General features: G+C 40.2%; 2 protein-coding genes and 1 long non-coding RNA gene across 7 annotated transcripts; 2 read left to right on the forward strand and 1 right to left on the reverse strand.

Moving 5' to 3' along the window:
* Positions 1–11: 11 nt before the first annotated feature.
* Positions 12–6,508, forward strand: LOC109194331 (uncharacterized). Of its 2 annotated transcripts, none has more exons than XR_003222090.1 (4): positions 12–200; positions 411–724; positions 5,517–5,603; positions 5,769–6,508. It is a non-coding gene; the product is annotated as an uncharacterized LOC109194331 (long non-coding RNA). The 2 variants fall into 2 exon arrangements; XR_003222091.1 differs by having other exon boundaries at positions 411–582.
* On the reverse strand, positions 1,347–4,725 carry LOC100534415 (hepcidin). Of its 4 annotated transcripts, none has more exons than XM_025911268.1 (3): positions 4,488–4,725; positions 4,312–4,383; positions 1,347–1,599 (listed from the first exon to the last, which is right to left on the reverse strand). In XM_025911268.1, exons 1-3 carry the CDS (start codon positions 4,572–4,574, stop codon positions 1,504–1,506), a joined length of 255 nt encoding a protein of 84 aa, XP_025767053.1. In that variant the 5' UTR covers positions 4,575–4,725; the 3' UTR covers positions 1,347–1,503. The 4 variants fall into 4 exon arrangements, with proteins under 4 accessions (XP_025767053.1, XP_019220569.1, XP_019220568.1 ...); XM_019365024.2 differs by having other exon boundaries at positions 4,312–4,386; positions 4,488–4,720; XM_019365023.2 differs by having other exon boundaries at positions 4,312–4,389; positions 4,488–4,720.
* A 486-nt stretch (positions 6,509–6,994) lies between the features above and the next one.
* LOC100697183 (uncharacterized) lies at positions 6,995–13,085 on the forward strand. Its single transcript, XM_025911618.1, has 6 exons — positions 6,995–7,512; positions 7,608–7,676; positions 7,813–7,901; positions 10,466–10,562; positions 10,668–10,745; positions 11,487–13,085. The coding sequence occupies exons 1-6, from the start codon at positions 7,426–7,428 to the stop codon at positions 11,586–11,588; spliced, it is 522 nt and encodes a 173-aa protein (XP_025767403.1). The 5' UTR covers positions 6,995–7,425; the 3' UTR covers positions 11,589–13,085.
* Positions 13,086–13,467: the final 382 nt, after the last annotated feature.

Genomic DNA, 13,467 nt, shown 5'->3' on the forward strand with positions numbered 1-13,467 from the left:
ATACGTACTACAGCTCCAGTGAACCCTGAAGTAGTCTCAGGTAGAGGGGGTGGGTGGGGAGCTGTGCACTCTGCAGGAAGCGAGAGAGACGAGAGCTGAACAGTGTCGAGTGAACGCAGAGTTCATAGAAGGGCGACAGACATATTTTCGGATTGACGGATAGTTAACTGGAGTGAAAAGCTGTTGTACCCTACTGTGAGGTAAATGTGAATTTTGTCTGACACTTGTACCATATGTTATTGTGTAAAATGGACTAACTGCTAACCGCGGTTAGCCGCTAGCATAACTGCTAACATAGCCGCTAGCATATTCGCTAAGATCTTGTTCTGCTCTGTTTTATTAATTAAGCTAATGCTAAGATTGAATGTTATCTCATGTGAATTGGCATTTAGCGGGGTTGTGTGATTCAGTAGGAGGAGACGGACGTCTTGCTGGCGTGTCAGAGAGGTCCCTTCTACTGGTGTGCTGAAGTTATGTGTTCACGTGGGAGCACGTGGAGAGGACGACTGAGTGCTGCTGCCGCGGCCTGCTGGTAGCCTTGACCCAGTTTCCCCCTGCTATCCCCTTGAACTGCCTGGAGGTGTGAGTACTGTTTGCACGTGCTTTTTATTTTACTGCTTGGCAACAAGTGAAGCGACCATATTGTTTTAGGTCCCAACGCACCCGAGCCACGACTCAGGCCTGCAACGAGGGGTTTGCTAGCAGAAAGACTGTAGCACTTGAGGTGTGTGTGTGTGTGTGTGTGTGTGTTGGTGAGAGTGCGTGTGGGCCCACAATATTATTTGATGATTTTGTTTCTGTTGAAGTAGATACCATACCATTGTTTAACAAACTTTATTGATTTTACTTATTTTCTTTTGTGTTATTAATTAATCATTCACTAAAGTGGAGTTAACTTTATAATTGACCTGCTTGTGTGTGATTTTATTTCCATATAGTGTAGTTTTATTGCATATTTTGTACCATAAGCATTAAAAAGGGAGTATCAGTAGGAAAGTAACAACAGGAACCCAGGGCCCCTCTGTGGGACGGGTGTTACATAAGCATTTAACAATTTGATTATTTTCTAACAAAAAACTGTGTGAAACTCAAGTTAGACCTGTGTTTGTAAATGAACCGCCCCATGTTGTGTAGCTTTCTGGATTTTATACTTATTGGGCTACATATTTATTTATTATACAGGCTATACAGTACATAACATCAAAACTCACATGTTTTATGTAACTAAAGTGTTTAATTATGTGGGCTACAGACCAAATCAAGTTATGGACTATATTTATATGAAAAACGTGTATACTTACTGCATTTGAATCATTTTAACCATATGTAACCACCTGCACATTATATCTAAATGACCATAAAGTTTATTGTGATAAACTGTGTAATACAAGCATGTAGTTGAGGCAGTAACTGAGGACACAATGTGACTAAAACAGTATAATCTCACACATTGTCTGTGACATACAGTTTGTTAATACTGAGTGGTTGTGGGAGCAGGAATCCTCAGAACCTGCAGCAAACTCCACAGATACCGGGGGTGCAGCAGCCACAGCAAAAGCGACACTTGATGCCACGCTTGTGTCTGCTGTTATACAGCATCTGTGGGAAACACAAGAGACATGAGCACTAGGGCTGCACGATTAATCGTTAGAAAATCGCGATCTCGATTCATACTTATGTGCGATCTCATTTCCAAATGACAACGATTTAAAAAAAAAAAAAAAAAAAAAAAGACGACGACGACGATTGTACCGCAGGGCTCGCAAATCGCTAGCCCGACGTCCCGGGCTACCGATTTTTCCAGTCGGGCTACCAAAATCTATCTCAGCCCTGCCCATCGGGATATCATAGGAAGGAAAAATATATGTCAATGCTTTTGCATTCTTTCGGAAATGTAGGTGAGTAATTATGTCATTGGCATCGATGAGCCACTGCCAATATGTGACATACTGAAATCGCGTTTGAATGTGCGCTTGTTTTTTGCTTTCACTTTGCGATTGCGCGAACGGTGTGTAGAGAGCGGCAGCACTGATTGGTGAGTGACGATTATTTGCGCAACAATTCCTCTGACATCGTCTTATCAGTCGTTAGCTTACTGTGCAAACATGACAAGTGAAATCTCCCGCAGCAAGCTTAAACATGTGAGAGGTTGATCGCGCAGAGAATCGCTGAGCGCTATGTGAGTGCGTGTGTAAAAGCAGCAGGATATATATTTTAGTTCTGCTGAGCTAAATAAGACAGGTCAGGGTGAAGAAGTGACAGCCAAAGGAAAGCTTACCACAAAACGGAAAAGTTATGACAAATCAGACTATAAGGCAAAAAGAAAGTGCAGCTTTATAGTTTCATGGACAAAAGAATTTCTGTGGCTGCAATATGACAAGCTAAATAACCAGGGCTGCACATAAATGGTCCGCAGGTGCGCATTCGCTGTCAAAATAAAAAACGCGCACAAGATAAGAAGTTGCAACGGGCGTTTGAGTACATAAGATTTTCTGGAGAAGGACAGACATTTGTTTAGAACTCTTAAAGATGTCGAAGAAGCTCCTTTAAGCAATTACTTTGGTGTTCCTCCACCTCCAAAGAAATGTCAGAAGAAGTCCGAACCACAAAAGAAGCGCGTATTCTCTGAAAAGTGGTTGCAGGAGGTGAGCTGGCTTCAAACAAATGATGAACGCACAGAGATGTGGTGCAGAATGTGCCGTGAAAATCCCACTCTAGCGGACAAAAACAGTGCCTTTTATATGTACGCAAACACGCGTTGCAACTTCTTATCTGGTGCGCGTCTTTTATTTTGACAGCGAATGTGCACATGCGGACCACTTATGTGCACCCTTGTAAATAACATAATGTTCTGCCGGGTGTGTTGTTGCTTTTCCCTCGATTTCTGAGTCGACAAGCGACTTTGTTACTGGGACCAGTAATTTTAAGAAAGACCCCCATTAGAACCCATGAGAAATGCAAGAAATGCATTATTGCTCAGTCTGCAATATCTTTCCCAGAACAAACACCAATTGCAAATAACATACTGAAAATAAACCTGAAAAATCTGTTTAGAACAGCGTACTATGTTGCAAAGAGTGAACTACCACTGGCAAAATTTAGCAGTCTTTGCAAACTTCAAAAAGCAAATGGCCTCGATCTTGGTTCCACTTACCCCTTACCCTTGACTTCAGTGGAAATTTCAGATTCAGGATCTGACACAGACTGATTCATGTTCTACACAGTTCTTACAAGTTCATAGAAATTTCTGTTCAATTAGAACCAAGTATTTGAGTTGATGATTGTAATTTTTATACAATGTTGTAATTTGTGTTTCAACAATTTTTTGATTAATGTTTTGTTTCCGTTACAATATTATACTTTAATGTATAATATTGTAACGGAAACAAAACAGGAAACAAAACATCAATCAAAAAATTGCTCTATTTTTTTATTTGGGCTACTTAAATTTATTTGGGGCTACCAAAAACTGAAGAGTCCCTGCCCGAAGGGCTACCAGAGATTTTGAAATTTTGCGAGCCCTGTACCGCATTTTGATCCGGGACGTAATCTGCATGAAAACAAGCGCTCACCCTTCCTGCTCAACAAATGACATGGGCGGAGCCTTATACCACGTGATACAGAAGCTGTGCCGTGATGATCAAATTGGCAGGGAAAAAACATCGGAGAACACGTCAGGGATGACGAGAAAGTAACAGGAGAAAATTTGTGCCGGTCAACCACCCAAACATCAATAACGGGAACCTTATACAGCGCTTCCCTATACACGTCGAACTCCCGCAGGCTCAAAGAAATTACGGAGGCTATTACTTATCACCTGACCAAAGATATATCAACACTGCAGAACGAGGGATTTAGGAAAATGATCAACACCCTAGACAAACGCTACACAGTGCCGTCCCGCAACTATTTTTCTATTGTTGCACTACCTGCTCTATACACACAGTGTCGAGCAACGGTGGAGACCGAATTTCAAGCAGTACAACATTTTGCGGCAACCACAAAATGTGAGGCATTTATTGTTTTTATTTTTATTTATTGTTTTTATGTTCAGTTTCAACTGTTACGAAGTTGATGTGCAGTTAATAAGTGCAATAAATATTTATATTGGAAAAGAAAATCGTGAGAGAATCGTGATCTCAATTCTAGGCAAAAAAATCGTGATTCTCATTTTATGCAAAATCGTGCAGCCCTAATGAGCACAGAGTTCATCTGCAGCAGCATCACTGCTCTTTATTTTCACCTGCTCTAACAAACACTTTCATTTAGCTGAAGTAATTTGGCCACATTCATTCAGTTAGTGTTACTTACCTTCCATGAGTCCACTGATGCCTCCTCATGTGCTGCTGCTGGATAGTCCATGCTCATTGGCTCCTCCAGCTCCTGCTCCTGCTAATGAATTGAGTGCAGTAGAAACCACATTGTAGCATTGAAACAAACATTTGCAGCTGGTAAGCTAATACACTTGGTTAAAGTCAAGTTCTTACTTCAGTGACTGGGACAGCAGAGCTCTGCTGAACACAGATGAATGTGAGCACGACGGCCACTGCAACTGCAACACTGAACGTCTTCATCTTAGGAGGCTTTGAGAGGCTCAAGTTTGACTCTTTCTCCTGGTCTGGATGATTGTTGTGAGCTGAGTCCTTCTGTCTGATGGTAAATGTGTGCAGAAGTGCTGATATTTATACTGATTTGGGCCCCTGCTGCCTCGTCACTCACAGCTCTTACTCTACCTGATTTCAGGAACATTGCAAAATTCCTTATTTTCCTATGCTATGAAATTCTGGGAGTGGGAAATTCCTGAGGAATGAGAAAATCTGTACTTTTCTCAGTCGGCATGAACTTTGACCTTTTCTTCCGATGTTTAAATATATGGGTTTCCCCAGTCCTATTGATGCAAGCGTGTTCCCGACATTAGTTTCTGTACTCTAAGTCAGTGTTTCCCAACCACTGTGCCGCGGCACATAAGTGTGCCGTGAGGAATGATCAGGTGTGCCGGTGAAGATTATCTTGTTACACCTGATTAATACTCTAAGCAATCAGCGTAAGTGACGTTTGGTGGTGTGCCGTGTGATTTTTCTGATGTGAAATATGTCCTTTGGCTCCAAAAGGTTGGGAAACACTGCCTTAGAGTACTAATCAGCTGGAACCAGTTAATCTTCCACGGCACACCTATGTGCCGCGGCACAGTGGTTGGGAAACACTACTCTGAGTGACGAGGCAGCAGTGGAACAAATGAGTATAAATACCAGCACCTTTTCCCTCAGTCAACCATCACAAAGGAGCTGACAAGAGTCAACGAGAGAGTCAAAGGATCTGACCACCTTAAACTACTCAAACCTCCTGAAGATGAAGACGTTCAGTTAGTTGCAGTGGCCGTTGCACTCATCTGTATTTGCATTCAGCAGAGCTCTGCCACATTTGCTGAGGTAACAGACTCTTTTAAATTCATGTAATGTGCTTCTTCTGCATGAATTTGTTGTGAAGATGCTAAGATCTGTTTTCTTTCTCTACAGATACGAGAACTGCAAGAGCTACAAGAGGCTGTGAACAATGACAGTCCAGCTGCTGAACATCAGGAGGTATCAGCTGACTCATGGCTGGTGTGTTTAATTCAATAAATGAATTCAGACAGTTATTGTGAGATCTCTCAAATGCAGGCAGATGTTTAAAATAGACTCTGCACTCACAGCTTTACGTAAAAATAGAGAGAATGAAGTGACTTACTGCTGAAGATAAACTCTCTGCTCTTGTCCTCTTTCACACAGATGCCGTACCACAGACAGAAGCGTGGCATCAAGTGTCGCTTTTGCTGCGGCTGCTGCAATTCTGGTGTCTGTGGATTGTGCTGCAGATTCTGAGAATATCTACCTGCGATTCTCACATTAACCACTAAATATAGACGGTTATACCTGAAATGATTTGACTGCTTAGCATTTGTTGAAGTCTGACAGTGTTTCTTCATCTGGTGATCCTGCTGTAACAGTGAACAGTGCAGCATTTGGAACTACAGTATGTTATTATATTAAACTTCAGTGGCACTATACTACAACATGTGCTGTTTGTTTCTGTTTCTGTCTGACAAGAATGAAACATTAATGGAAACCAGTGACATGAAGCTCCTGATGTACACTTTTTGTGCTGATGCCAGTTAAGAGTTGTGGCCTCATACTCTTGCCCATATAATATGTGGTACAACCTGTTAATAGAGCCAAGTCATTGATAGCAAAAGTAAAGTGAGCATATTTTCCCATATTTGTAATTATATGAGTACAGAGCATTTCATCATCATTCAATATTACCACTAATTATGACAAAAATGCAGTAATGTGCAAAAGCTTTGAGCTGATGGACTGGTTCATTGGTTATTTGAAAGTTAAATCAAGCATACTTTTTTTTAAAGAATGTAGAAGTGTTAGATACTGTTTACTCGAAACACTTTCTATACAAGTTCATTCATAAATGTTTATCTTATCTATGCCATTAAAACACTGTGTATGCAGATCTATGTTATGGTTAAGTTTAAAGTCTTGTGACATCTTCCAATAAGTTACGTCAGTGTGAAACATGGATCAATCTTCACTAATTTTGTTATTTTTACCATTTTTTTCCTACGGTGTCATGTATTATTGTAAGGTCTTTACCTTACAACAGCGGTCCCCAACCCGCGGGCCTCGGACCGGTACCGGTCCGTGAGTCGTTTGGTACCGGGCTGCGAGAGTTGAGGCTCAGGTGTGAAATGTATGGTTTTCATGGTTTTTATCGGTTTTCAGCGTTATTTTGTTATCTTTTTTATCGTTAACTCGGTTTTCCTGGGTCTTTTCATGTGTGTTATGAATAAATCTTCTTTTTTTCGGTACCGGTACTAGTTTTATTTTGTTGTATTTATCCGCGACACCTTAAAGGCCGGTCCGTGAAAATATTGTCGGGCATAAACCGGTCCGTGAGGCAAAAAAGGTTGGGGACCACTGCCTTACAATATAAAGTGCCTTGAGGCAACTGTTGTTATCATTTGGCGCTACATAAATTAAACTGAATTGAACAGAATGTGAAAATGTTATATTGAAAAAGTGTCTTTTGTACAGTGTTTTGAAGTGATATACAATGTTTTATAGTGACATGCAAATCATTTATGCTTATTCATGTTCATAATAATGCATCTCTTTGGGCAAGAGAATCTCCAGTTCCTCAGAAATTTCCACTCCCCGGGGTCACATAGGAATTATGGGAAAGTTAAGGATGTTGCAAGCTTGGTCCTGAAATCAGGTAGAGTAAGAGCTGTGAGTGACGAGGCAGCAGGGGCCCAAATCAGTATAAATATCAGCACTTCTGCACACATTTACCATCAGACAGAAGGACTCAGCTCACAACAATCATCCACACCAGGAGAAAGAGTCAAACTTGAGCCTCTCAAAGCCTCCTAAGATGAAGACGTTCAGTGCTGCAGTTGCAGTGGCCGTCGTGCTCACATTCATCTGTGTTCAGCAGAGCTCTGCTGTCCCAGTCACTGAAGTAAGAACTTGACTTTAACCAAGTGTATTAGCTCACCAGCTGCAAATGTTTGTTTCAATGCTACAATGTGGTTTCTACTGCACTCAATTCATTAGCTGGAGGAGCCAATGAGCATGGACTATCCAGCAGCAGCACCTGAGCAGATATTAGTGGACTCATGGAAGGTAAGTAACACTAACTGAATGAATGTGGCCAAATTACTTCAGCTAAATGAAAGTGTTTGTTAGAGCAGGTGAAAATAAAGAGCAGTGATGCTGCTGCAGATGAACTCTGTGCTCATGTCTCTTGTGTTTCCCACAGAAGTTGTATAACACCATACACAGGCCTGGCATCAAGTGTCGCTTTTGCTGTGGCTGCTGCACCCCCGGTATCTGTGGAATTTGCTGCAGGTTCTGAGGATTCCTGCTCCCACAACCACTCAATATTAACTTATGAAGTTTCAAAATAGTCAGTTTTAACTGTGTTCATAGGATGAAACATTTTGATTTTGATTTGGTAAGGTTGTATTGTCTGTCTTCAGTGATGTGACTGTATCAACATATTTAATCACATGTGTGTACTCATTAATCAAGCCTGTCAATAACATTAAACGGTACTTCAGAATAATTCTTTTGCTCTGAAAAACAGATTTTATTACACTGCAGCTGATAAAGAGCAGCTTTAAGTTCAACAGTAGTTAGACTAAACATGAAGTAGAACATTACTTCAAGTTACATTTTTACATGGATGGCCTATAATTTGAAGTCATTATGTGGCACTACATAACATTTTATGTAAATATAATATAGACAGTTCAATCGTTATTCAGTAGTACTTTTCACTGTATAAGAACACAATGGTATATGACAGCAAATGTGCTATGGAGTGTTGATTCATCTACTTTATGCAGCTATAACTACATTTATATAGATGCAACAGCTGAAAGCAGAAACCAGCTAAACAGGTTCCTGCCTGGTAAAAGCCTGTATTTGAGAGTAAGCACTTTAGACTTTGGCCTCTCCATGCTTGGGACCTTATATTTATGGCAATGGTGTTTGGTTTTTTTGATTTAGAAGTTAATTTGTACATTTAACATGGAAGTCTATGGGAACTGGCTTGTTTTTCGAGCAGAAAAGTAGTACCAGCTAGTGGTTTTTGGCACTAACATCTTAGCTTTATATTTTAGCCCTGGAGTTTTCTTTTTTTTGTCAAACATTTAGATACACTCATTATGGACATAAATTGAATTTATGAACACACATGGTCAGATATATATACACAGGCTCTAATATATAAATAAATTCAAGCTTTTGCAACTAATTCTTGTTTTAAGGATATTTTCTGTACAATCATTCCACCCTGGAAAAACAACAGTTCAAAGAAGGCATTAAAAGCCCAAAGTTACCAAGACATTCATGCCCATGATGAGTGCATGTAAACTTTTGACCACATCTTTATTTCCCGTACAGATCTTTTGATCTGATGATGGATTAGACTTTCTCCTTTTGTTTCCATTTGTGGTTCTTAACAAGTTGGTTAACAATTCACAGTGTAGGTTTGGCTGTTATGTAGCCGATCATTTTCAGTGATCATTTATTGGTGTGAAGTGTTCAAACGAAATTTGATCACATTAAGTAATGCATAAGGGGGAGGAGAGGGGGACTACTTTTATCAGGACTTAGAGGAAAAGGTAAACAAATCCCAGCTGTATGATCTCCATTAATGACAACACTGCAAGAAGCTCTTATTTTTCTGAACAGGTACTAAAACACTGCACTCATTACTCCTCAGCAGGGGCTGGAATCTTGTTTAAAAATAATGAAATCATCCATCAATTCATCAATATTTTTTGGGGGGGTTGTCTTTCTCTCTTTATTTCAACCTGAGCCAAAAACAGTGGTCCTTGCAGCTACTATAAATGACACCAAAAAATGAAGTAATTATTCCTTATAGTCCTATTAAAAACAGTTAAAAAGGCAGAATGTATTCCAGCAGAGCCAATAATCCTGCTGTTGTTGTTGACACAGATGTGCTCATTAAGATAAAGCTAACAGGTCAGAGGGGTCATAGTACATGAGACAGAGTGGAGATAAGGGATTTTGGTTATTGCACAAGATGTTTAGTAAAATTCAAAAGACCCTTTCAAGCTTTATCAGAGTAAACACACCGTGCACTCCTGTCATTCCTGCCATTATTGATTTTGGTATTTCCCTACAATTTATTTCCTTGAACAGATTTCCATTATTTAAAGTGATTGTAACAGAGTGACAAAATTTAAAGATAAGCCGTTTGCTCTGTGTTTAAGTTGACAGTTATATGACATTTGACAGCATGTTAGGATCTTAATTATGTGTACAGAGTATTACACATTGACATCAAATATATATTCTGTATCATAAAACCATATTTCCTGCATTCAGTGCAGTTGTCTGAGTGCAGGAAACTGATTCATACAACTGAGGGAAAACTGAGTGATCAGATTAAATTAAGTTTGTATTAGACAGTAGCAAACTACATTATTTAAGCTGCACAGTCCCGTAAATGGTCAATATTGAAAGGAAACCCACGCAGTCTAGCATCCTCCTATAAGAAAGTTCCAAGCACTGGACACATTGATTTGAAATAATAATTGGTGTATAAGTAAAATAGTGCAGAATATAGGTGACAAACTGTGTACTGTATTAAAATGTTGCACTCATAAAAAATTCAATACTATGGCTGAATTAAGGAATTAAGATTATTGAACAAATACGGTTCGCACCAATGCAAAGTACAGAACATTTTGTCGTTTGGGAATTTCCTATTAACATATCCAGCATCATTTAAGTAGTGTTGCAAGCCTTTCCCAAGAGGGAATAAAGTACTGCCAGTGACAAGGTAACACTGTATAAATAACAGCATGATCAGTAAACAGAGCCATTATGCTCAAAAGCGCTGATAGCAGAAACTAAAAACTTCAACTACTCTGACAACTTAAACTGCTGAAAATGAAAACATTCACGGCTGCAGTCATCGTGGCTGTCGCACTAACTATTTGCATTGAGGGGAACGCTGCCTTCCCATTCACAGCAGTGAGTAGCCTGCTTGATGTAAATTAAGATTTATTCCTTTTTATTCAATGCTCATCAGCTCTGTGTGTTTTACTGTGTTTCTACATGTATGCAACTAATCAACAGGTGGAAGACGTAGAGGAAGAAAAGAGCACTGATGATCCTGCTGCAACGCAAGAAGAGACGTCAGTAGAAACATGGATGGTATGCTGAGTTGATCAAATACTTAAAATAAGTCATGGAGCTTCAGTTCATTCAATTTCTAATCTTCAAGTAGCACTTCAAAATACAGCCTACAACCTATCCTGTAATTTTACAGGGCAATTGTTTTTTTACATTTAGGATGCATTTTCAGTACCCCAAAAAATACTTCAGTGAAGCAAAATAAAGGAGTAGCAAACTGAAGTTTTAAAGGAAAAAAAGTCAAAGAAAATATACGTCAAGTGTATCTGAGGAATTAATAACTGAGATATTTTAGAGGAAAGGACAAACGGTGTTGCCCAATCTTACATTGCAATTTTAGGGGAGAGAGCTGTATTACTGTATCATTACCCCAACCACCCTATATTACACGGCAATTACACATTATTTTGGTGTCCACATTGTGGCTAGAAATATGTGCCAGTAAACATTGGATTTAAAAAACACTGCAGAATTTGTTTCTTCTTTCCTTTAAAACCTCTAGTTGTGACACCCCTGACGTACTGTACCTACACCAATTCAATTCAATTCAGTTTATATAGCGACATATCACAGCAACTGTCACCTCAAGATGGTTTATATTGTATGGTAAAGACAATACAATAAGACAGAGAAAACCCAAACAATCAAACAAACCTCTGTGAGTAATCGCTTGGCAACAGTGGGAAGGGAAACTCCCTTTTAACAGGAAGAAACCTCTTTGATATATTTATTGTTCTGACATATTTCTAATTTTTTTCACAGATGCCGTTTGACATCGGGGAGAATGGCGATGCTAGCCCCGTCAGATGCCGTCATTGCTGCGACTGCTGCCTGCTCAGTGGCTGTGGCATATGTTGCCAGTGAGGCTCAGATTTGAGTAGCTTCCATCAAAAGCAGCTTTACTTTCTTATCTTCAGCTAAAAATATGATGTATGTATTTATCCATGCTGTATTTACTATTATGTTCAATAAACAACTGTGATGATTAGAAAGAGGGAGTGTCTAGGGACAAACAACAGAGGCGGCTGTATTTTCCGAGGGTGGTCTGCTGTCCAAGTGCAAACCAGGCTCAGCTCTGCAGTGGTTCACTTATTATCCAGTACAGAACATGGAGGTATGGCATCCAGCCATGGTGGTGTGCATGCTATTGTGTTACTTTCAGCATGGCTGGATCGTGCCTCACTATTATAATGACCACAAAGGTCAAATAAATGATGCGGTGTTAAACCGGTGTAGAAATAATTAGGGAACACACAGATTCAGGCAGTCTATCTGACAGAGTTATGAATGGAGGGAACAATATGCAAAGACGTCAACAGATTGCAAGTGACATGCAGAACAATGGCAAACCCTGTGGTTGGTGTTTAAGCCCGTGTGATTACAATTTAATTACCCCCAGTACGCACAGAAGTGCATATACACAAAGAAAAACACACACATTTGCTTACACGCATGCACAGACTACCAGTCTGGAGCCTGGTGGACTCCTGCTCTGATCCCACCCTCATGCAGCCTTGCAGGGGGCTGAGAGGCATGCCAGGCTTGCCTCACGTCCAGACGGATGCCCGTTGTACGCCCCCATACCGACAAAGCTGCTGCCAAACCACACAAGGAGATAGTAAATGAGTGCACAGGGCTCTGTTCAGCTTCCTTACACACACAGAGACACGCACACACACCATGTGGTTTATTTTATCTGACTCATACCCACATACACATATGAGGCACAGTGCAGGCAGGTAGCAATTAGGGCCCTGTTCATCGGTAAATGCAGTACACTACGTCTATAAATCTTTTAAACTAGTGATATTTAAGTGTGTAAACTAAACTTCTCGGGTGGTAAGATGAGGAAATCACACAGTGCTGCTTTTTGTTGGTGATTTGATTTGCAGGGGATGGCGTTTAGCCAGAAAAATAATAATAATCATACAAAAGAAAGTCACTTTAGATCTTTAAGACAAACACAAGTGGAACAAAGAGCTTTATGTAGCACATAATTACTGTGCTACAAACTCTTGACCTGATGGCGGCACTAACTGAAATGTCTGGAAATAAACATAGACATGACAATTCAAAGGGGACGCCAGCCCATCTGATAGTAAATGTCATTTACAAATAGTGAGTAAATGTTATTTGAAGATTATTGACCTGCCCGTGGTGTCAGAAAGCCCCGCTTTCTGTGCCTGCACTGTCTGTGTCTGCATTGTTCTGTCTGCTGTTGCACTGTTTTTTGCCATTTTTGCACACTTGCACTTTATGTAGTCCTGTACCATGGTCTTGGAGGAACGCTGTCTCGTTTCACTGTGTACTGTACCACTGTATATGGTTGAAATGACAATAAAGCCACTTGACTTGACTTCAGCAGGGGTTAAAAATATCAATTATGTGCTTTCCATCCAAATTTGGGACTCAACTTTTACTCTGTGGTTAAGCGAATGCTAAATATTTACAGGCTTGTTTCTTTATAGGAAAAAAATTGCAAGCAAGATGTTTAAAAAAAATGGACATCTAACACTGTGTGATAGGGACTTCAAAAAAGGTCCCTTGCGACTGGATCTACAGGGAAAAATGTCATTTGACAGCAGTTGTTTCAGACTCTTAACTAACAAATCAGTTATCACTTTCTCCAGTGAATCACTTAAACCAGCAAAGAGCAGAGTGTCAGCCAGTGACTCCACCGCAGGTCACGCTCGACAGCAAAGGCACGCGCACACACACGCTCAATCTGGGCTGGAAATGTCTG

The sequence above is a fragment of the Oreochromis niloticus genome, linkage group LG11, assembly GCF_001858045.2.
Source record: "Oreochromis niloticus isolate F11D_XX linkage group LG11, O_niloticus_UMD_NMBU, whole genome shotgun sequence".
Classification (NCBI taxonomy): Eukaryota; Metazoa; Chordata; class Actinopteri; order Cichliformes; family Cichlidae; genus Oreochromis; species Oreochromis niloticus.

Coding starts and splice junctions, on each gene's coding strand:
- LOC100534415 (XM_019365022.2), bottom strand. CDS start 4,574: ATGAAGACGTTCAGTGTTGCAGTTGCAGTGGCCGTCGTGCTCACATTC. Junction 4,393..4,487: donor CTGCTGTCCCAGTCACTGAA/GTAAGAACTTGA, acceptor TCAATTCATTAG/CAGGAGCAGGAGCTGGAGGA. Junction 1,600..4,311: donor CATCAGTGGACTCATGGAAG/GTAAGTAACACT, acceptor TGTTTCCCACAG/ATGCTGTATAACAGCAGACA.
- LOC100697183 (XM_025911618.1), top strand. CDS start 7,426: ATGAAGACGTTCAGTGCTGCAGTTGCAGTGGCCGTCGTGCTCACATTC. Junction 7,902..10,465: donor ATCTGTGGAATTTGCTGCAG/GTTCTGAGGATT, acceptor ACTCTGACAACT/TAAACTGCTGAAAATGAAAA. Junction 10,563..10,667: donor CTGCCTTCCCATTCACAGCA/GTGAGTAGCCTG, acceptor ACTAATCAACAG/GTGGAAGACGTAGAGGAAGA.